This window comes from Mytilus galloprovincialis, chromosome 10 (assembly GCF_965363235.1).
Source record: "Mytilus galloprovincialis chromosome 10, xbMytGall1.hap1.1, whole genome shotgun sequence".
NCBI lineage: Eukaryota > Metazoa > Mollusca > Bivalvia > Mytilida > Mytilidae > Mytilus > Mytilus galloprovincialis.
This window is the reverse complement of record NC_134847.1, coordinates 17,472,530-17,498,860: the sequence shown is the minus strand read 5'-3', so window position 1 is coordinate 17,498,860 and position 26,331 is coordinate 17,472,530. Positions and strand designations below refer to the sequence as shown.

Genomic DNA, 26,331 nt, shown 5'->3' with positions numbered 1-26,331 from the left:
ATAAAACGTGAGTGTTTATGTACCGAAAATTCATAGAAATGCTTGTGTTTCTATTGAAACTTGTGTGAAAAATCGAGTAGAGTAAATAGAATTTTCTTTGTTTTCTGTGTGATAGGTAAAAAATATTTAAATACCAAAATGAGTGATAATTCCATGTTTACATAATACTAAATAATATGGTTCCAAGCTTAGAACTGGAATTATTTTCAATTATCATTTTCTCCATGTCAGCATGTCAATTCACTTTTTATTAAAAAATTCAATGCAAAAACTAATTCTACCTGAGAAAGGAACAAAAACTCAAAACCTTAACAGAAAGATGAAACCAGCCAAAACCATAAAAATAGATGAAATGTGACTTAAAATTACGACTTAATGTTCTATGTACTGTGACTTAAATTTTCGACTTACTATACTATGGAATGTGACAGAAAACATTGACTTACAGTGCTATTGAATGTGACTAGACACAATGACTTAAAACATTGACTTAATTTTCTATGTCATGCAACTTAAATCATTGACTTAATGTGCTATGGAATTTGACTTAAAACTACGACTTATATTGTGCTATGGCATAAGACTAGACAAAACAACTTACAGAGCTATGGTCTGTGACTTAATGACTTACTGTGCTGTGAAATGTGGCTTAAAACAAGGAATTACAGTGCTAAGAAATGTGACTTAAAACAAGGAATTACAGTGCTAAGGAATGTGACTTGAAACATTGACTTCCTGTGCTATGGAATGTGACTAGACACAATGACTTCCTGTGCTATGGAATGTGACTAGACACAACGACTTACTCTGCTATGGAATGCGACTAGACACAATGACTTACAGTGCTATGGAATGTGACTGAGTCTGAGCTGCCATTGAGATCAATTTGTGTTTTGTTTGTGACAAAAGTCACCTGGTCTGATAACCTTTCCATGATGCCAGGGTCAAAGTAATCTGTTGTTTTCACTGAAAATATAAACCAATCAAAACATAAAAATCTGAACTTACACATTAAATTCTGGTCAAGCTAAAATATGTGTACTGCTTAATAATTAAATTAGATGTATGTTTCATTATAAAACTTTATTCTGATTGGCTAACTGCACATCACGTGTCATTCCTTAAGCAATTGCATTACTCAATAAAACTTATCATTCATGATAACATGTAGTTCCACAAAAAAGTGCACAGGTGAATTAAATAAAACAATAATAAAATTTGTGTTTTCATGATCATAGCTAAAAAATGTAATTATAAGTATTGAATGCTTCTTTTTGTAACTTCATAGGGTTGTAAAAGCGTTGACAGTGCGCACATTTTTAGAATGAAGTGCTTCTGCGCTTCATACAAAATGTACTTCCGTTAATGCTTTTACACCCCAATGAAGTTACAAAAAGAAGCATTCAATTCTTAATTAAAACTTGTCCTTTGTTATGGAAGATGGTAGCATTGAAAATGGCATGTAAAAAGGGAAATTTTCTGTCTGGTTCAACTTTCATCATTTCAAATCAGTAACAATTAAAGGAGTTGAAATGACCCCTCTGACCTGTTTCTATTATAGTACTGAAGTTACCTTTTAAAATTACATAATAAACTGTTTAAACAATTTCCAAGCAAGTGGTCACATTTTAAAAAGGTCTGGTTTTGAAACAAAATTTACCTACTGGAATTCTACAAAAATTAACTAATACATCATTTAAATCTAGCCAGTTTACTGGAGTATGTTTAAACATACTCATTTATAGTGGATTGGGAAACAAGTTTTGCAACTTATATTAATCCCTTTCCACTTTGCAGGTGCGAGTGCTGCCTTGTAGCGGCATTAGCCTTCTCTTTTTCAAAATCTACAAGGGTGTCTTTAACGTGCAAGAGATATGGCTCTCTCTTAACACGGGTCAGCCATTTATCGTCCCCTTCCGACGGACTATCATCGTTTCCTTAAGACCATACTCGCAAATGGTGTCAAGGGAGAGTACATGCACTTTGCAATTGAGCTGGGTTTTTTTTTCAAAAGAAGTTTTTTTTTTGTCATCATTTGTATAACTATAAGATGCAAGATTCAAACTTGAGTGTAGGAAAAAGCCATTTCTACATAACCTTTAATGCATAAAAAGCTAATGTATAATGTAAGTCTTTCTTAAAATCCTGTCTACTTCTTGACTGAATTATTTGTTGGTAGAAGACAGGAGGTCATTTCATGCAAGTTATATAAGAAAAGAGCATGTATTTAAGACCTGTAGGCTGTCATTGTTCCATTAAGCCTGTTTTTTTTTTCTCCTTTGCTTTTTAAAAAAAAATACTATATATGTAACAATGCTCATTAGAATTTCACCTTGCTGATGGAAGTTGTATCAATGTGACTCAACAAGGCCACACCAAGTTTGTTTGTATTTCAAACAAACTATTTCTAAATGGATTAACCTACTTTTTTTTGTCAGTAAAAATCATTTTATACCTGTTCAGATTAATTTCTATCTTAACCCAATTGGTAATTTTTTCTGTAACAACTCACTAAAAATCAAATATTTCATCTTCAATCAAAAAGAACAGAATAGTAATATTTTTCTTTTCAAGTCACAAAATAAAAATAATCATCTTGTTTTTAAAACAAATGAAAGAAATATACATATTAATATAATTTAAATGAATATTCAAATAGTATTTCTTTTGGGGGTCTCTTTAACTGTTCATGATTTAAAAAATATATAAGTAAACTGACAAAGGAAAGAAATCTGCAGAAGTATGAAATTTGATCCAAAAATATGTGCATTTAGTTCTAATTTTAAAATACTTGATACAAAAAAGATGTCACCGGTGTCATGAGTTTGTATGAATTATTGTCTACGGTAATTTACATAAGGAGCCAGTCTATTTATAAATATCAAACAAATTTGTTTAAAGGTCTTAAAATTGATAAAATTTTCAAATATATAAGATACATGCATGAAACACACATTCATTAATAATGTTCCAGACATATTTTAAAATTAATAAATTACAGTATTAAATTGTTCCAGACTTAACAATTAAAATAAAGAAAATTTTGATTAATTACACAACGCAACAGTAACATTATGTTTAAACGATCTAATTAGACAAGGTCTACAATTTTCTGCACATTAAACAAAAACAAAGAACTTTGCACTACCCCATAGATAATTCAAATACCATTCCTGTCATCCAAAACCTCATTAACTCGGAAAAATATACCATTTAACTGTCGCGATTTATAGCCTTATCTTATTATTTCTTTTAAAGAAATCCTAGTTTGAAGATTTATAATTATAATGTTTTTGGTCACAAACAAGGACAACGAGGGCATATCCACTGCATTAAATATGGACTATACAGGTCGTAATTAGGTTGTACTCTACCGATATTATTTCCGAATACAGAGCTCGGTCTTGTAGAAAATCAACTATTAACATTACAATAGAGAATGTGATTTATTGTCAAGCATGCTCTGCCTATGTCGCGACAAAGTCAACGATTTGTCGGTAATTTACTAATTGCATTTTCTGTGCTGCAGTAAAAACTGGCTGCTTTAATAAGATGGCATGTTAATACGCATCAAATAAATACAGGGAATGGATTAAAATAAATACATTCATTCCACGTCTAACCATGATTTATACTGAAATCTTCAAATACAATTGCTCATCCTTTTAAGGATATTGAATCTTGTCCTAGATGCAGAGCAATTAAATAACAGTTGCAATCACAAACACACTTTTCAATCTGTTTAAACAGATTAATGTCAAATTTAACAAGTCTATCGAACTTATCAAATATATCGTCTAAGTGATCTAACCTTAGATAAATTTCTCCAAAAGTTTCCCCAAAAAAATTACAACCCTAAAAGTCTTGAACACCATACTTTTTGGGGTAAAAGTATGCCACAAACTTAAATTTCAAATGAAGAACAAAATTCTATAGGCTGGTATACAGACTTCCACAAAAACCATGAATTCAACATTCTAACTCAATCCACCAAAACTGGTACCAATGAAAATACCACAGCTATGAATTTTCTGGTTAATATTGGATCAAAACTTCAATTGTAAACTTGACTTTGATAAGGGAGGAACACACTGACAGACACCCAGAATAGAAAACATTAAGTGCCGTACATGTACCAATGAAAATACCACAGCTATGAATTTTCTGGTTAATATTGGATCAAAACTTCAATTGTAAACTTGACTTTGATAAGGGAGGAACACACTGACAGACACCCAGAATAGAAAACATTAAGTGCCGTACATGTACCAATGAAAAAACCACAGTTATGAATTTTCTGGTTAATATTGGATCAAAACTTTAATGTAAACTTGACTTTGATAAGGAAGGAACACACTGACAGACACCCAGAATAGAAAACATTAAGTGCCGTACATGTACCAATGAAAATACCACAGCTATGAATTTTCTGGTTAATATTGGGTCAAAACTTCAATGTAAACTTGACTTTGATAAGGGAGGAACACACTGACAGACACCCAGAATAGAAAACATTAAGTGCCGTACATGTACCAATGAAAATACCACAGCTATGAATTTTCTGGTTAATATTGGATCAAAACTTCAATGTAAACTTGACTTTGATAAGGGAGGAACACACTGACAGACACCCAGAATGGAAAACATTAAGTGCCGTACATGTATCAATGAAAAATCCACAGTTATGAATTTTCTGGTTAATATTGGATCAAAACTTTAATGTAAACTTGACTTTGATAAGGGTGGAACACACTGACAGACACCCAGAATAGAAAACATTAAGTGCCGTACATGTATCAATGAAAATACCACAGTTATGAATTTTCTGGTTAATATTGGATCAAAACTTCAATGTAAACTTGACGTTGATAAGGGTGGAACACACTGACAGACACCCAGAATAGAAAACATTAAGTGCCGTACATGTACCAATGAAAATACCACAGTTATGAATTTTCTGGTTAATATTGGATCAAAACTTCAATGTAAACTTGACTTTGATAAGGGTGGAACACATTGACGGACACCCAGAATAGAAAACATTAAGTGCCGTACATGTACCAATGAAAATACCACAGTTATGAATTTTCTGGTTAATATTGGATCAAAACTTCAATGTAAACTTGACGTTGATAAGGGTGGAACACATTGACGGATACCCAGAATAGAAAACATTAAGTGCCATACATGTACCAATGAAAATACCACAGTTATGAATTTTCTGGTTAATATTGGATCAAAACTTCAATGTAAACTTGACTTTGATAAGGGAGGAACAGACTGACAGACACCCAGAATAGAAAACATTAAGTGCCGTACTTAGGTAGCTATAGGTGGAGCTTAAAAACATGTAGCAAAGTATCTGAAAGTGACAATACAAATATTATCTGATGTAAAATTCTGATAAGATCTTGCATACAAAATTTCTTTCTTATGTTCTATAAACATGCAACATTGAAATAAAAGTTTCCTATAGCCCGCAGCTGCATAATAAAAATCTAAATGGCAGTAATGAGATATAGCTTTAGTGTTGTCCAATTTAATAAAAGATTTTAATGAACATTAAAAGAATCATTGAACTAGAATTTTGTAGACTCTGCTGCTCTGATAATCCTGTTTATAAAAATTTGCTTATTCCATCAAAATATATTACTTGAGAAAATAGATGGATTTTAAATTAGTCAAATTCAAATCTCTTTAACATGTTTTGCCCTAATAAATTGGGAATGACATAGATGATGCTTCCTTTTGCTTTATAAAGGAACATAACTAAAGAACGGTAAAACCCAGGCGCAGAACCTTGGGGGGGGGTGGGGGGGGGGGGGTGTTCTGGGGATTGGAACCCCCCTTTTTTTGGACGATCAATGCATTTGAAAGGGGACATGTAGTTGGAACCCCCCCCCCTCCTTTGTCCTGGTTTAGGATCCCCCTTTTAAAAATGGCTGGATCCGCCCCTTTATGCTACCCATATCCGTACTAGATCTGAGTTTTGAGGTAATAAGCAATTTGTGTATAATTTTCAAACATTTGGTTGAGGATATATTTTGGACTTTGGATGAACAGATGGAGTAATGGAAGTAGACTGACAAAAGTAAAACTTAACCATCCACAGAGGTGGGGCATAAAAAGTGCATTAATTATAAATTCAAATTTTCAAATTAAGGAGCACTTTGTTTTTTTTTAATGTGTTTCTTTTATGTATTATACAAGTTTTATAACATATGGTCTATGTACATTTATGTAAAATTTCCGTCAATCCTTCAAATTATTTATACATGTATTTCTACTATTTATTTATGAAAGGAAATTAATTCTCCCACACATTTTTTTTTTTTATCTAAAAACAGAAATGTGGTATACCATATTTTCATTAGTGAATCATTTAAAAGACCTCAAGAGAGGATTAAATTATTAAAAGGTCTATGTTGACATGAAGAAATATAATCTGTGTTTTGATAACTTAAGTGTGACCAATTATAGTTTTTAGGTAACAGATCTCAAAATCTTAAATTTACAATTTACAACCAGTCATAGTTAACCATCAAATTGGATAAGCTTGAGACTCAGTTGATATATTATTTGAGCAATTGCAAGTCATTTTAAAAAAATAGGATCAGAATTGAATTTTATAAAGCTTCATGTCACTGGACTTCATCTAAAGATTAAACAGAATGCAATACATTTAGGATTGATTGACAGGTGTTTAACACCACTTCCAACACAATTGTGCTATTTAGAGGTCAGTTTTTAATGATGGAGGCAGCCGGAGTGCCCGAAAGAGCAACCGACCTATGATATTGGTAATGGTATATCAATTTATGATGCAAAATAAATGCATGTTTATGTAAAAATCAAAAGCCAAGGTACTGGGCTGTTCTTCATCTCAAAATAATCAACTTCATCATGGAGCAAGAATGTTTACTCTCATCTCAAAATAATCAACTTCATCATGGAGCAAGAATGTTTACTCTCATCTCAAAATAATCAACTTCATCATGGAGCAAGAATGTTTACTCTCATCTCAAAATAATCAACTTCATCATGGAGCAAGAATGTTTACTCTCATCTCAAAATAATCAACTTCATCATGGAGCAAGAATGTTTACTCTCATCTCAAAATAATCAACTTCATCATGGAGCAAGAATGTTTACTCTTATCTCACTGAGATTAAGACAGTCAGTCTTGTTTGAATTGTTTACATTTGTGCTTTCAGGGCATTTTTTAGCTGACAATGGGGTATGAGTTTTGCTTGTAGTTGAAGGCAGTACAGTGGCCTATAGTTGTCAAATTCTATGTCATCCAGTCTCTCATGTTTGAGTAAAATTAGCTGCTATATTTTGATCACGTTACATTTTGCACATTGAAAAACACAGCTGTGGGTTGTTCTCAACAAATGACATATATTTACATGTCATTTTCAACTTGCCCACCCAAGCAGCCAACTTGAGCACTTAAACATAAGATTTTGAACTGATATTAAACACAAAATTTATGCAATTCAATTTTATCATTTGGGCAAATGTTTGCAGTACCACAAACTTATAAGTGAATTGATAAAATTGTGTTTAGTTTGCCCATTTGTAGGTTCACTCCATAGGGTGGCCATAAACGACAATTCAGAAGAAATGGTCACTCTGCCATGGATGGGTGAGAATGACAAAATCAATTGATCGATTGCTGTTTGCTTAATGTTTGTATGCAGATATTTCATGCATTTTCAGGAAAGGTCAACCTAATGTAAAAAAAAACCAACATAACAATATTATTGCTAATCGGTGGTATTTTGTAATCAGAATTAAAATATTAAAAGGTTATATACATGTATATATAAAAAGTTAATTCCAAGTGGTTATAATTTCTACTAAACTTTTATTTCACCACACCTGCAGACAGGTGATGTACCACACATCTTGAAATTGACTAAATCTAATTAATATGAGCCTTGATGAAGACTTATGACTAATGATCAACTTTCTTTGACAAATCTAATAACCTGACAAGGTGTGGGGTACAAAGTAAGACACAAAATACAAGTCAACCACAGCAAGGAAATCATTCAATTTATTGAGATTTTCATTGCAAATTATTCTGTATTAAGTCATGAAAATAATATTTTAATTAGAAAATAGAATTATCTTGAGCGCAGAAATTTAATTAGTTCAATGATCAAACAAAGTAAAATCTGGGTAATGAGTTCTCAAAGGACATATGTTTATATATACTGTAGCAACATGAATTTTGTGGTTTTGTCCATGAATTTGATTTCATGGCATAGGCGGATCCAGGGGGGGGGGGCCCTGGGGGGCCCGGGCCCCCTTTCGTGGGGAAATTTTGGTTGATTATATAGGGAATCATTGAAGCATGACTGGAGAGACCCCCCCTTAGGTCAGTCAGCGGGCCCCCCCTTAGGAAAAGTTCTGGATCCGCCACATCATGGAAATTATTTTCGTATTTTCTACTTTGTGATCCTTAAGATTTTTTTTGGTTGTTTGTATTTCATGGATAATTTAAACCAAATTTAAAAAAAAAATCATTATATATATTTAAAAAAAAAAATAAAAACTTTTGAATAACAATATATTGAATTTTCAATTATCTAATTGTCTATCTTTATTAATTTGCCATAGCATTGCTATTTTTGTCATTGGCATGAGAGTTTGAATATCCCCTTGGTACCTTCTGACCCTCTTTAAGAAATGGAAAAAAAAGTTGAAAAGAAATTTTATTCCTTTCCTCTGGAATAAAAGTCTACTTTATGTTCAATCACTCTCTCACGTATATTAATTAAAATGTGTCACATTTAATATGAAAGGTAAAAAAAATAAAAAAAAATATAGAAAATGTAGGTTAACCACAAGTGACACTTAAAAATACAGAAACACAAATTAATCAGACTATTTCTACGCTGTATGGTATACACTACTAAAGTATTTTACAAGTCTACACATAGAAAATATTATAGGTATTAAAATCCTAAACATCACAGATAAATAAATTTTAACTACATTCCTGTATGCTTATTCATGTTATTCATATTCACTAATTTCTATATTTTTGTGGTTATTTTTATCTGATCGTATTTGGATAAGCCATTTAATACTTGATCAATGACCAATGTAAAATGCACTGACTGATTTTCATCAAAACCAAACTTTTCCCGACAAAAACATATGCTTACTTAAGTCATGCAGAAAAATCTTATTACTCGAAATCTATTTGCCCTCAGGGTAGGACTATTGTGTTCAGAAAACGATTTATTTCTATGGAAAATTTGCACCAGTCACAACTTTTCTTCTTTTCAGCCCCTCGGCTAACTTAATTCCTCCAACGACCACTTATATCTAAATTCAATGACATCTTAAACCTCTCCGGAAGTCTGAATCACCTTAATAATGAACTTCAATTTTTTTTTTTTTTAATTTAATTTGGATTTAAACCCCTTCTGTATTCACTTTTTTCAACTGAAGAATTTTCAAAACTAATTAACAGGTGACAATAAAAATAAAAAGTCTGCAAATCAGTTCAAATGTAATTGGCTGGGTTTATATCAGAGCTGGCACAAACTATGATGCTTTATCTTATATATTGATGATAAACAATATTCCAAAATTAATCTATGAATCTTTGGTCAACCCGACATGTGAATTTTAGAACATTCATTTTTCAGCTTTACCATTTATGAAAGGGTTATTCATTAAAATGAGTTCAGCTCAACTGTAAACTGTTTCATTAAAGAAAACAAAAACTGTTTTTTTGCAAAGTTTAATGAACTGCTATAATCTATATACAGCCCCAGCGCCGGGGAGGAAGTTACGAATCAAATCTACTCTAACATCGTTAAGTTGGTTTTCTAGGCACTTTATATCTGTAAGCCCCCCCCCAAATAAAACCCTGAACCAAACCAGTATGAGAAAAACTTATGAACTCGTTTAAACTAATAATGTAAATTTGATTTCTTAAATTATAAAATGGTATCTATATTTGTCACTTGTTCTGTCATTGTTAGCTTATATATCTCAAATAGAACAGCTTTCAGATTGTTTAAAACAGTTTTGTGATTCACTCCGAGAATTACAAAACTGCTTAATACATGTATAGATTTCTTGATTATTAGCTTGTGGTTTCAATCTGAGACTCACTTGACAGCAATGAGAACTATATTATTGAACTGCAATCTCAATATCAAAATGGAGGAGAAAGAATATTTTTCTTATGGGGGAGCCTAGAACACGAGTAATTTTTCCATTTGCTGTAAACACTAGAAAATATTACATCTTAAATTTTTTAGAGGGTGAGCATTTACAGTATGATCATGATGATGCAAGGCTTGTTACTATTTTTACTAAACTTTAACTTCCAAATCCACTGATTTTTATCCGTCCTAAAATTTATTAAAGTGGTACCCAACACTTTCACTAAAATTAATTTTGTTCGTTTAATTTTCATAAAATTTGTCATAGTATTAACCTTGACCCTTTAACAAAAATATAAAAAATTCAAAAATTTTGAACCAACCATTTTGTCAGAAAAATTACACTGGTTATATAGCAGTTTGACAAACACCAATTTTGATCAATGAGAATCTTAATATTCCTTTTACAACACAACGTAATTAAAACGTTTAGCTGACTTTACAGAGTTATCTCCCTGTAGTGTTAGGTACCACCTTATATATCAATGTCAAGCAATCTCACCTCATTTTTAGAACATTTACTCACCTAGAGGTCTTTTTCTCTTACACCTTCTTTTCCTATACTGTTTGGTTGGCGTGTCTTCCCGAGGTTTTGATGGTTTCTGGCTAGTGTGTTGTAATGCATTGAAATGGGTATTTACATGACGTTCCAGTGCTTTCTGCGACGTGAACCTTAAGTAACAGCCATCAAATATACATTTAAATGGTTTGTCACCACTGTGTGTCAGAATATGTCTATCTAACCAAGATTTAGAACTAGAAGATTGATTGTAAACTTTACAGCCCTCCCACAGACAATGAAATTTTTCACCCGTTTGCTGTTCTACATGGCAATGTTTTAAGTGGTCCATAAGACGACAAGAATCTAAAGAAATATCACAGTTTTTCCATTTACATATAGAAGGGGTCTCTTTGCAACTCTCTTGGACGTCAGGGGCCCGAGAGTCCTTGCTGATTTGACTAGACACACAACTTCCTGCGACAGACAGCGGCGTGCACGAACGAGAAGCATCTGGTGTTAGCAGATTCGAACAACTGTCGTTCCCCATATCATCTATAAAGCTGTAAATAAATAACGATAACAATGACTACAGATGTTATTCAAATTTAACTCAAGCTTAAAATCAACACTTTAGTAACCAAACACATAACAAAAAAAAAAAGAATTTTAAATTCAATAGCAACAATTGTTAACATGGCAAACAGGTGATGATTTTTCGGTAGAGTAACCACAAACACTACGTATGACAAAGTGTGCATGACACTCAAACATAAGGGTCAGACTAAATACATGCAGATCAAATCTGGAAAAAGATATTGTAACAATTATAAAATGTATGTGTCTCTTTTAACTGAATAGTTGATGACATTAAGACAGCGACCCAATGGCACAAATAACCAGCAGAAATCTCAAGGTCAACTAAGAGTAATGAACAATATATCGTTTGATAACTAGTTATTTTGGGGCCCTTTAAGGCTTCAAACTGTTCCGTGTGAGCCAAGGCCCCTTGTTGAAGACTGTACTTTATCCTTATAATAATGAATTACTTTTATACATTGTGACATGGATGGAGAGATGTCTTATTGGCACTCATACCACATCTTCTTATATCTAATACATAAATGTCTATACCAGCTCTAATCTATAAAGTTTTTATATTAAGGTAAGTACATTTTTAATGCCCTAGATGTCAAAGCACTTACCATGAATCACCATTTCTTTTCACTGTAATGAGATCAAGGCATGATAGACCTAACTGTTTCTGGACTTTTTCTTCTGTGATTGTCCTGAAAAATAACATTCAAATTAGTAAGAGATAGAAATGCAATCTGTGGTTTACATTTATAGCAAATAATACTGGTGACAATAATTACAACCCTGGATTAAAGAGGCCCCTCATGGGGGGGTCCTAGTAATCACATAATCACCATTTTTTTGCCAATATAATCACATAATCATTAAATATTTGCTTATCTTTAGTAATCAAATAATCATAAACTAAAAATACAGTCCTAGGTAATCAAATAATCATGAAATATTTGGCTTAATAATCAAATAATCATTAAAAAAACGGCCAAGTAATCACATAATCAAAAACCCCATGAGGGCCCTCATTAAACCTTGATTGTCAACTTATACAGAAATAAACATGGACTGTACCTAAACACTCTCATGAAACTGAAGGATCTACGTTTTAATAATTCGTATGTTTGTACATCAAAACGAAAAAATGTAATTTTTTGTGTATCCATTGCTTTATGGGATGCTATGACATCAACACCTTGGTGTACTCTTTAGAAATATTACCCTGTAATACTCTGACAGTACAGTTGAAATGCTTTATTCTAAGTTCTGAAACTGCTAGCTTTCAAATAAGTCTGGGATAGAATACAAACCCATTGCAATTCTTCATCCTTTTTGAATATCAAATTGTAACTAAGTAGATTAGTTATTTATTTAATATATTTATTTAAATACAATGTAATATATAACATCAGAGGGTTGAAATTTAAAACACCAACAACCGATTAAACTGATAACTACCCTATATATATATAAATGGTAGAAATCAATGTATAAATTACTTCCTTATTTATAATCTATGATGGTAAAAAAATTGACGATTTATCATTTTTACATCATATTTTATCTATATGTTATCACGATCTGTCCTCCATATTACATAAACAACTGAGAACTGTTCTCATACTTCCTACATGATAACAATTGTATTGTATAAACCCTGCAACTCTCACAAAAAATCAAACAAGAAAAAATCATTTTAAGTCATGAACACTTATAACTTACGATTAATTTGAGAAAAAAACAGATGCTCCGCAGGGCACAGCTTTATACGACCGCAGAGGTCAAACCCTGAACAGTTGGGGCAAGTATGAACACAACATTCAAGCTTAATACAGGTCTGAATTTGGATTGTGATTAAATAGTTGACACAACATAGGTTTCTGACACAGAATGAATGTGGTCTAAGAATTTAAACTTAAAAACTTAAAAATTTTAAATTGGACATTTACCTATTATGGTCCAATATCCAAAATCTAAATACATGGTTAGATTCAGCATATCATAGAACCCCAAGAATTCAATTTTTGGTGAAATCAAATAATGTTCAATTTTAGACCCTTTAGACCTCAATGTGGACCAATTTGATAACTAAAGTTATTGTGCAAAAACCAAGAAAAATGCTTATTTGGGACCTGTTTTTGGCCGTAATTCCTAAACTGATGGGACTAAAACTCCCAAAATCAATCCTAACCTTCCTTTTGTGGTCATAGACCTTATGTTCAAACTTCATAGATTTCTATTTACTTATACTAAAGTTATTGTGAGAAAACCAAGAAAAATGCTTATTTGGGCCCTTTTTGGCCCCTAATTCCTTAAACTGATGGGACCAAAACACCCAAAATCAATCCCAACGTTCCTTTTATGGTCATAAACCTTGTGTTTAAATTTCATAGATTTCTATTTACTTTTACTAAAGTTAGAGTGCGAAAACCAAATGTCTTCGGACGACGACGCCAACGTGATACCAATATACTACCAAAATTGTTTTTCAATTTTTGCAGTCGTATAAAAACTTGTAATTCATGAACACTTCAATATAACTTATGATCAAATAGAGAGAAAACACTTGTAAGTCATGAATATTTCAATATACATTTTTGTAACTTATGATCAATTTGAATCGTATGATCTTTTGTGATAAAAAGACACTAGTAAATCATCTTCAACTTTTTGCCAATATTTATTTATAAATAGTACTGTAAAATGTAATCGGTAATCTTCAGTTAAGCTTTAAATAAAATGCATGTTTGCTATACTATTTGAAGAATGAATACATTCTTTACATTTTCTTCAGGTTCTCTTGTTTTATAAAATATAAAATGGATATTATATAATGAAATCTGTGTCTTTATGAAATTTTTATGTCTCATCAGGAAAACAAATTTTACAGTCGAAATTTTACATCAAGAACGAATTACAAACAAAAATTGGTAAAATCAATTATTTTGCTACACTATTTTTAAAAGGTGTCCCTTTCAGATAAATGTTTTACTATACCAGACAATGTAGAAAAATGAAAAACAATATAAAAAATCCAAGAACTATTAACATTTTATGATTTGTTTTTTGCTATAAATCCTCTTTTCAACTTTCAAGAAAAGAAAAAAAATCATATGTTGCATTAATCTATATTTTCATAATTTCTTCATCTCTTTTGACAGGTTGACTATCTTTCTCAACAGTTTGTCATTGTGCGAATTATTTTTTCTTGCAACTCTCTCAATAAATCAAAGTTCTGTTCTTTATTCATTATTTCTAAGTAATATTTAAGAGGTTGCTCAGACCTCAAATACTTCATATATTACATGAATATTTCAATTCAAAATTTAAAAAAAAATAAACCAACATGGTTAAATCATTACAAAATAAGTCCCTAACAATTAACTTGCATTTGTTGTAAGAGCAATAAACGTTGTCTAAAGCCATAAGATGTGAAATACTGTCTGGAAAATCTTCCCTCAAGATTACAATTTTTTTCGATAAATACGATAATTACTCAGCATCAACAACTTACAGCATTCTGTTTTGTTTACAGACTGTCTCAACTTTATCTAAAATCACACAAGCTGTGAGCAGTTATTATGAGCGAATAGAAACCACAAGTGCCTTTGTCTTTCCATATTAAAGAGGATTAAAAACCTTACCACATACAAAACACATGACAAAGAAATTGTAAAAATCATACTTAATATTTCCAGGATGAAGAAATTAGTAATCGTTGAAGTATGCTTCGAACAAGGAAGTGTCTCTTACATCTGTTTATCTCCGTAAAAGTGCACTGTTCTTCCAAATAGAACGTGATTTTACAAAACTAATTATTAAACAAGAAAATTTATACAAAGAGCAACATGATCCTCATGCTTTTTTAAATTTAGAACTGCTAAATCTAGGTCAAAACTCTACATGTAATCTGCGGCATATATATATAATTTCTATGCTAAAAAAAAATTACAAGTTTATGTGACCACAAAAATTTTAACCAATCATTCAACCTTCTACCTGACAGATCTAGATGAATGGAAGAATGAACAGACCACAAATCCCTAAACTATTGTAGGCTTGGCAAAAAATACATAAATTAAATAATTTATGATTGTTTAATCCCAACTTTACAGTTTACCAAAGTTCTGTAATTATTATGATAGAATGAAAGTTTGGGATAATCTAAGTGTTCATTTAAAAACAATTCCATTTCATATTTTTTTTAATAGCTAGATGCACAATAATAATACGGAGCTTCAGAAATGTGTCAACAAAAATCAATGAACATTTGAAATTAGACAGAAAATTATAATAAAAATTAATGATTAATTCTTTACTTAAAGAGGGCTACACAGTAAGTCACAAAACTAATCTTACCGGAGACGTTCATAAAATTCATCAAGCAAAATACAACTTATGTAAATGCAAACAGGAGGGCATATCTGTTAATATATATATTAGCATGGATAATAGACAATCTTTAATTTCAAATAACAAATTTAAATTGCAACTAAAATTCCAGAAAATTATTAGGAACAGACTTAGAACTTCACCTTAAGAGGTAAAGATGTAATTGCTTCTGGAAGTTATTCTAAAGCACAAAATATAATTAGAACATGCAGACTCAATTAGTCCTTATTATTTCCTATTGATTTAAGTATTGCTTACAGTTTGTTGAAAAACAATTAAATATATTCCTGAAATTGTTAAAACTTTTATCGATTTAATACTAACTGACATTACATTGCCTTCCGACAAAGGATTTTCTGCAAACGTCATTACCACAAAAGGAAATGGAAATGTTTTTGTAACAATTTAAGAAAATAAATGCACTAGACCAGTGTTTTCCCAGACAATATACAAAGTGTTCTCTAAGTGTTTTCAAAGTGTTGTAATGCTCATGTCATTAGTGGCCTATAGCTGTAGTCTGCTCTTGGTAGGGGTTGTTGTCTTTTTGACACATTCCCCATTCCAATTTTTAATCCTATGTATAAGCATTTGATTATAGCTGTAATAGTGGAACTGCACTCGACATTAAGCGCTTTCAACAAAGAATAAAATTATTGATTGTCAAATGTTTAATGTGTACTGCGAGGATGCAGACATTAATATGTATAATGAATAAAGAATCCAAATTATCTATAGATGTCTTTTTTTTAATGTTGTTAAATATCAGACGCCTTTATTAATATTTATACCACACATCTCCTTTTATTCATAATATTTATATGATATGCCGTTATAAATCCATAATATTTAATATTCAGAAACAATCCTTTCCTTATTTGCCGCAAAGTCTTGTGCAAATGATACATTAACATGTTAATATAATGATTTGTATGGGGGACAGGTCCATAAGTTACTGAGACTGTCTATGTATGTAAAAATCAGGTTTATAGTTATCTTCTTTAAAATACTATTGTAACCTATAGCTCGTTGCACAATTTTGAAAACTTTAAAATATGCCCATTAGTTACTGAATTTTACAGTACTATATATATACTAAACTGTAAATAGATTTTTAACACACTTCAAATCTTACAAGAAGAAAAAAATCATATACCTTCACGTTATTTGTACACATGAGCTTATAAGAAGTTTTTAGATCAGATAATTTTCAAAAATATGATGTTTCAAGGTCTGACAAAAGTATAGACATTGGCCACGGCCATTAATTTGCCATTAATTTCGTTAAGGATAAAACATTAAAATGCATGTATACCATGGTAATAGTATTTGTACATTATCTTTACTTTTCATCCACATCTCATTTCAGATTGTACTCCCAAAGGAGATCAAACAAAATCCAGGTAATTCCAATGCTGACACAGTTAGCAGACAACAGGTGAAGGTCAACAGTAATAAACATGTCGTCTGCTGCTACTGGAGCAGAAACTGATTTCATTGATCCATCCACATCTGCAGATAATTGGACCCAGGTCAATCAAATATCTTATACAAAGTTTAAAATCTATGCAAAAAAAATCTTTAAAAATTATAACAACAGTACACTGAACATTGCCATGAGCGAAAACAGATAACATTTAGATAATAAAAACATCTTTGAAAATTTCTGGTTATATTGACACCTTTTCAAATACAATGAAAGTACCATCCAATATCAAAATATTAAGACAGAAAAAAATAAAATGCTCAACTTTAAAAAATCACAATAGACTTAACAGCTGCATGCTAGGTCATTTTAAAATTTTTATGTAACAGGTCTAATACCAGTGCGAAATGCAAGGTATACCCTGGTAATATTAATTCAGCCATGGAAATATTTCCAAATGTCTCAACTCAACCCCCCCCCCCCTTTTTTTTATATTAAAGATCTGTACATCAGCACAAAGTTTATAGCAAAAAATCTTGCTGCTAGATGGGATGTATGGAGTGCAAATATATCACAAATATCAACATTATTATCAATATTTACATGCCTACAGTCACTATGATCCAGAGAGGAACCAGTGGTTAAAATAGATTTCCCAAATTCCCACAGGATTTCAATTAACATAATTAGGTCATGCTGATGAAAATTGTCATTATAATAGCTTTGTCCTAAATTATTGATGCTCTTTAAGTTAAGTACTTTTTAATTTATATAAATTGAAGTTAAGTTCAGAAAGAGCATAACAAAATCATTTCATAGGCAAGTCTTTAATATGTACAAATACTACAATGTACTAGCTGTATATATGCACTTTTTTTTACGGTGTACTTATTTTCACGAATTTCACAAAAATAAATACATGTGAATCAAAGACAGCCTAAATAAATGTAAAACCTTCAAAACCTATAATCTACTCAGGATGTTTATTCTAAAGAAAATACTTTGAACACTACTGGTACCCTATGCATTACAAATAATTGTACTCTTACCCATAGGAAATGACAATTCTATTCTAAAACATGTCTTGGTATACATGTATATATATATAGGGACGTTACTTAAATCAAAGTTAAATTATTACTCGAGATCTGACAATTATAAAGTGGTGTAGTACGTTAATAAATATGTCACCAACCTCTTTCAAAAAAAATCTATTTCTGTAGTATATAGTTTATAAAGGTCAAAATTATACTATTAATTTTTTGTAAGGTCCTTTGCTTAAAACAGAAAATAAATGATAACATGTTGTAATGGAATATATTACCTTTGATATACGAATCTCTTCCTACTATAAACTGGGAAAATGCTTTAATAATCTTGTAGATGTATATAATTCTGTACATGTTTACAAGTTACTTAAATATTGTAGTATTTCCAAGAAATAGGATAGAGATATTATAAACATTTAAAATAGGTCCCTTGTTCTGGCTGTTTTCGAATATGAGGCTAAAAAAAAAAACCAGACTAGTACTGTGGACTACAAAATTTGGACCTAAGCCTCATGCCATGGTAGTCCTTTTTTTATTTTTGATATTTTGACTTTCATGCACATAAAAATGTTATTCAAATTTTCTATTGTAAAACATCATAGTGTAATATCAATTTGACAAAATATTGGCAAACTTCTTTGAAGAACTTTATAACATGAGGGTGCCCTGATGTTATATGATTATTAACAAAATATAATCGTTTAGATTTGATTAGAAATGAAATTATCTCAGAATTCTTATAACATTTTGTTGGTCAAGTAATTTTAGCAACAAGACACTTTGATAATTTCGTTTATGCTTTTTGAAATTTCTCAGGGAAGACACCAGATTTGTGTCCCTACTTATCTTGCCAAATTTTAAGTTTTTTTTACAGTTTCTTGACAAACAGGGTGTCTTAGCTGTGTAGTATACTTGTAATAAAGTCAACTTTTTTATCATCCTGTGACTTTGATGTGAAGTACAATATTCAATACTGTCTGGTGGTTTGAAGATGCAAGACAATATAAGTCCTTCATGCAGGACATCATACTACATTGTACATCCAACAACTGTCATAAAACTATGTCAAATAACACTTAAAACCAGTCTGCCCTGACTGAATTTGTCACATGTCTAAATTTAGGGCCAACACAAATTAGTGGTGTCGACAACATAATTTTATTTCACTACTATATTTGTCTCTGATTACAATCTCGGTTATTGATTTGACATAATAACTTACGATTTGTGAGTCGATTTCCATTATATAATGTGACATACATTGAGATATATATCAGTTATCAAATCTCACTCCAGTTATAAAGACAGCACTCTTTACTGCATGTGTACACAAACTACAATATGTTAGCTTTGAATTTAGATAACTCATGTTTGCCTTTTAGTCGTGATAGTCTTCAAAGTTTAAGCACAATATACTGCAAGGAAAAAGGAGATTAAATTATAAAACTTAGGTTAAGACAACAAAGCCTTCTAAGCTCAGCTGACTTGAGTGGAACTTGTATACAGTAGTTCTAAATATAAATTTCAGCTCTCAGAAATGCTTGCTTAATATAAAGAACTAAATTTACCAATTGCAGGAACATGATAAACCCGTTAAGTTTTATCCTTTCAGCTGTATAATGCAGCTAAATCAATAATTTTAAATTCTGATGTAGAAGTTAAATAAATTTGAAAAGATAATACAAGTACATTATATGCTTTGTGAACAGTGACTGAACTATCTCATAGCAGAAATAGAAAACACAGAAACTGAAGAACACTAATGGCCAAAACATCTGATTCCAATAAATCAAATCTTTTTACTTGAATAATGAAAACTGTTCATAAGAAAATGGTTTCGACTTAGTCTTAGAAAAATATTGCTTCTTTGTAATTTTTCAGTGACATTTCGTCGTTATAGTTCTACATTAAAAAGCCCCCAAAATTGTCCTTATATACTTAGTTTTTGGACTTTGATATAAATCATTGTTTTGTAACCTTATTTTTCCAAGTATCCAATGATCTGTCCACTGAAGTCACTTTTGCTAAATAATTTATAACCATTCCTGTATGAACTCAGGATTGAAATACGATAATATGTTTAACTGGACAGATGGACAACATGGACAACTTTCCTCCTATATTCAACTGGCCTTTAAAAAAACATTTATTTTGTGTTTTATATATAAATCAAATCAGCCAAGTGGTCAAGTTACTATTGATATCATATAAGGGATTCAGAATTAATTTATATGGTTCATGCCAGCAGGAGAGAGATTATTTTGAAGTACAGTAATAAATTAAAATAAATGACCTTGACCTTGTTTGCTTTCAATAAATAAATATAAATTGTTACTCCTACACCTGCATGTAAATTTCACTTTAATGCCATTATTTACAAATCCATCAAAATGATTTGTAAATTTATATTAGCAACTTTGATACATGTGTAGCATACAAGTATTCTATCCAAATAGACCTTTCTACTAAAGTACATTGTGCTATACAAATACAGCTGTGCAGATAAGATGAAGCAATAAACGACAATATTTTAACAGTCTCCTGGTGTACTGCTTCTGTTGTGAGTCAACAGTTACAGTTTATATGATAAATCACAATTCAATTTGGGGACCCCATCGCCCAAAATAATTGCATTTTTCCAATACCCTATTTATTTTGATTTCATTAATTTAAGTTGCACTTTTTGTGTACAACTTGGTGATTTTCAAGATAATAATCATAAAACAACAATTATGATTTAATGAATCAAATTGTATTCATCGCATATACTACTTTAAAATACTTTTCAAAAATATGTAATTTTTTTTTATCATTTCAGCATTTTCCTACATTAGAACTGGCTGAAAAGAATTGCTTTCGTGATAAGGCTCTGTTCATCTGTATTTCCAATACAATTCATCACCTTGAATATGCATAAAATAAATGGAACCAGACATTTATTGAAGTTTTACAACAATCAACTATACAATTCAGCCTGCTGTCACAAAGTCTGTGACAAATGCGATCAAAATCATATTAATAAATTTATTCCTGCTCATTCAGGAAATTATGATTTAAAAATATACACAAGTGTACCTGCACTTCTATACAGCTAGCGTCTTATAAAATAGCACATGTCGCAATAGACAACTTACAGAATAACATACACATCATGGCATAACATTTACAAACACGATCAAAATCATATTAATAAATTTATTCTTGCTCATTCAGTAAATTTTTATTACAAAATTTTATTTCAAAATATATGCATGTACCTGCACTACTAGGGTCTTATAAAATAGCACATGTCGCAATAGACAATTTACAGACAAACGTACATTTCATGACATAATGTTTATAAACATGTATATTTCTGTCTGATAACTGCCTAGTCAAATCAACCTTTGTATTCATTCAAACAGAAATATACAAATCTATCTATTGATGAGGAAATATTACAAAGCATTTAATTATCATGGTCTCAGTTATTATAACATATATATAACTTTCTATTTAACACCTTTTTGATAATTCCATTTTTATAGCACTACAACCTCTTTAAATGGCTAGTCGATTTGATAAACGTTTTACCTACTAACCCACTCTACATAAAAACTCTTTGTAGTCTATATAAACAGGTACACTAGCCAAGATGCACTGCCAGTACAGGTAATCTTGTTAATACTCTGTCGGACGCAGTACAGTATTTAATGCATTGAAAACGAAAACATGTATAAACATGCCTCATCAATTCAAGTACTGTACACATATGCAGTTACAGCCCATCAGCGACTAGAAATCTGTAGAATCTAATCAATAGGAGATATAATGCAATCAATATTAGGAAGTAACAGTGAACGCTCACATCAAAGAACAATATTCTGCATGCTCAGCAATTTCCGTTTGTATTTTATATAAAATATTTACTCTAGCCTCCAGGCCATTCATTAGGAGGCGGTACCCGGTACTTTTACCCTCCTATGCTATTGACAAGTACCGCCTAAATGTAGGAATTTTTATATAAGATATTCATGGAATAAATTGAAAAGTACCACCTAGAAACGTGGAAAGTACCAGTCAACATGAAAGATAATGAAACCCCTGAGCCTCAAAGCCATCTTTCTTAGCTTTGAAAAATGACTACTTGTAGATTTACTTTTGATCTATCTTCTTTTGAAATTTTGAGATTATGAAAATCTGGATAAAAAACAGACTTTTACAAAACCATTATCTGGAAAAATTTTGTTAAGAATAAAAGGAAATTTCAAAATGCTTATCATTTGATAAAGTATCTACACATTAAGACTACACATGACAGCCTATATCAGCAACCTTCCTAGGAATTGAATAGATCAGAATGAATAAGGGCTAGATCTATTTTTGATCTTCTTTAAATTGGAGTTTGGTTAAAAGCCGACTAATTATACAAAGTCATGTGTCTGCAATACTACCAAAATCCACAGTGGCATTGTTAATTCATACCCTAATCTATTAATAATGATCTTTTAATTGAATGATTAATTGTATTATTTGAGAGTTACTTCCCCCTTAATGAGTAAGTTGCATAACAAAGTATTGTGTAAGCATAGTAAACTATATGCATGTCACAAATTTCCTCCCACAATATAATTTGATTCAGTTTAATTTAAATATGCATGTATCATTCACACATGACTAAAATATGGAGAAACAACCAAATGGAATTTGATAATCATATTGTCTCAGACTACATGTATGTATTGTTAACCCCTACAAATTATTCTGATTAACACAAGAAAAATGTGTTTTCAACAATCAATGAAACTACATGTATGAAAACTCAAATCTTCCACAAATTTAATTTCAAATGCAACCCACAGATAAAATTGAGAATGGAAATGGGTAATGTGTCAAAGAGACAACAACCTGGCCATAGAAAAAACAACAGCAGAAGGTCACTAACAGGTCTTCAATGTAGCGAGACATTCCCGCACCTGGAGGCGTCCTTCAGCTGGCCCCTAAACAAATATATACTAGTTCAGTGATAATGAACGCCATACTAATTTCCGAATTGTACACAAGAAACTAAAATTAAAAAAATACAAGACTTACAAAGGCCAGAGGCTCCTGAATTGGGACAGGCGCAAAAATGCGGCGGGGTTAAACATGTATGACCCCTATATCTATGATTAACCTGATAGAGACTATATCTATGATTAACCTGATAGAGACTCAACAACTAATCCGCAGAAAACTGTGCCTGTAAAATAACAACAGCTGTTCAAGCATGAATACGTATGAAAGATTCTAATCAGAAATGACCATAACACTTTAAAAAAATAGCTGTGTCCTGAATTTTGGATTCGCAATGCTCTTCAATTTATACCTTATTTGGCCTTTTACCTTTATGATTTAAGGGTCACTGATGAGTCTTTTAAAGATGTGTTTAAAAGTGTGTCTGACATACAAAATAATGTGCCTGGTGTCTTTGACATTTTTTTTCAAATGCTTGAAAGTGTGATCAATGTTTCAAGGTGTGATCAATGTTTGAAGGTGTGGTCAATGTGGTGTGATCCATGTTTCAAGATGTGATCAATGTGGTGTGATACATGTTTGAAGGTGTGATCAATGTTCGAAGGTGTGATCCATGTTTGAAGGTGTGATCCATGTTTGAAGGTGTGATCAATGTTTGAAGGTGTGGTCAATGTGGTGTGATCAATGTGGTTTGATCAATGTTTGAAGGTGTGGTCAATGTGGTGTGATCAATGTAGTGTGATCAATGTTTGAAGGTCATTGCTTGAAAGTGTGATCAACAACTTGGGAAAAAAGGTTTATCCTTTAAAGGTGCTTCACAGTTTTAGCTGCTGCATTTTCCCTACTATAGATGACATTAAGGTGATAGCAATTTGCTAATCCTTATTTCATACTTATGAGTAGTACATGTGTACTTAATTACATAAGTGTACTTGTGCTGTATAAAAACAGACAACTTAAAGCATCTACCTTTTATTATGATCGGACATGAGCTTCCATGATTTTCTTTTTAGTTCTTTTCTCTCTTGCTTTTATTATTTTCATAATTTTGGGGTTTGCCTGCAGTAGGAGGTACATATGTAGCTGCCTGCATGCTTCCACATAATTAACAGCCCTAAAATTATTTTTATTTGTTGGATTGCTGTCTCATTAGTTTTCTTTAGAGCTCCATTCACATAATCGTAAAAGGGTAAAATATGTTGTGTGATGAAATCATACTTATATCCATTATATTTACAATAAAGCCTCTAAGTCTATGACATAATTCAGTTATAAAACATCAGTTAATATTGAACTGTAATGTTAGCCTGTCAATAAAGTCATCAGATAGATACCAGGATTAAATTTTGTATTTACGCCAGACACATGTTTCATGTTTGGTCTAAAAAAGACTCATTAGTGACGCTCAAATCCCAAAAAAAGTTACCTTTTAAATGCATTTTTAAAAATCTTGGTAAAAAGTTGTATATTGATTGACATCCACATTAATTATGCCAATACACAGTGACACTAATATTTTACCCTAAAAAACAAGTATGCACATATAAATCTATTACATGTGAAAAAGAAGATGTGGTTTAATTGCTAATGAGACAACTCTCCACAAGAGACCAATTGACATGTTCATCATTAAAAGTCAATATTTTGGACAATTTATCTGTTCTAATGATTTTTAAAATCAAATTAAACCTCTTTTTAAAAAGCCACTGTACAGGGCTTCTGTCCAGTGTACCAACAATACATAGACATTAGCTAATGTGTTTATTAGGTCAGAAGTTCATACAGTACATAACTCTACAGAACTGGTTTCCTGTCAGATATTTCTGCCTGATTTAACTGATAAAGTTATTGGATGTGACTTGTGCACTATTACATAAATGTCCTATTAAATTGAAACATCCAAAAATAGCTGTAACAGACATATTTACAGAAATGCCAGAATGCGAGTCAAGACATATATAAATATATTTTTTTCTAGTTTGAAAATTAATTGTATATGATCCATGTACATGTACATCTATTTTACATATTTTGGAAACGTAACCCTCTATGGTAATGATGGTTAAATTTTAATATGGAAAAATCAATGGTATATGGCTAAGTATTCAGTAAAGTGCTGTTTCAATGGGTGTCCCAGAAAAATGCATTTTTTCATATTTTAAATTATTTTGAGTTTTAATGCAGGTAGCTAATCAATTCACTGCATGATGAAGAGATAATATAAACAGTCTCATATGAAAAGTTTATTGTTGAATAAAGTATTTTATAAATGAAGTGTTGAATTCCCTATTTTTTGCATGCTTATTTTGTGACATGGTCGAATGACCCAAAATCAAAATTGTTTTATTAACCTTTTTGTATGAATGTCAACTAGGTAAAAATGATTTTCAGGTAAAACAATAGGGTTGGCAAGGTTAAGGACACTAAAACATGAAAAATCATCGAAAAATAAGGATTAAAAACAATTTTAAATGGTCATGTTGTTGGACTAACATTTTCTGTCTTCTTCCTATGTGAAAATGAAATATAAGTTATGTAACAATAGAGGGCAATTAAAAGCACAAAATATCTTGAGGCTTGAGCTTATTAACTAAAATGTGATAATTCATCATGAAGTTACAGCAGAAAGTTTTATTTTTTTCAGGAATTGTCATTAAAGTTTACTCTTGAAAAATCTGTCCAACCGTTACGGGCGAAAATTTCAATTTTCATTTGCAAGTTGCCAACTCAGTTTAAGTTTTTTTTAATGTTTATGACAACAAATTTTACGACAATCTCGATGTGCATACGGTATTGCTGTCAACTGTTCCTTTTTACTTGAGGTCAACGACATTGAAGGGGTGAACACTCTTTCTGTCCAACCAAGAGATGAAAGTTACATCCAACATTTGTCCAAAAAAATGTTACGTCCAACATCTAAGATATTCTCTAAAATGGCTACCACAAGTCACAGAATCAATTTCGCTTCTACTTTGACAATTACTTAACCTTAAATACTACCATATAAATGAAAAATAAAGAGGTTTTAAACTGTTGACAGTCTAAATTTGACATAATTTTGAAAATTAGGACGTAACAAGAGTCCATTAATTTTCTGTTGGACGAACCGCAGGACAAAATCTTCTAATGTCGGACGTAACAGCTTTTCAAAAGTAAAAAGAACCTTGTTAACAACTAACAAGTCCACATAAA

General features: G+C 31.2%; 1 protein-coding gene across 1 annotated transcript in view; it reads right to left on the bottom strand.

The window, feature by feature from the left end:
• Positions 1–26,331, bottom strand: part of LOC143049945 (zinc finger protein aebp2-like) — a 43,045-nt gene that overhangs the window by 9,224 nt on the left and 7,490 nt on the right. Inside the window, exons 2-4 of the mRNA XM_076223720.1 lie at positions 11,898–11,981; positions 10,720–11,255; positions 842–966 (exon numbers count right to left, since the gene is read on the bottom strand). Coding sequence (XP_076079835.1) covers positions 842–966; positions 10,720–11,255; positions 11,898–11,981 — 745 coding nt within the window. The remainder of the gene's footprint in view (positions 1–841; positions 967–10,719; positions 11,256–11,897; positions 11,982–26,331) is intronic.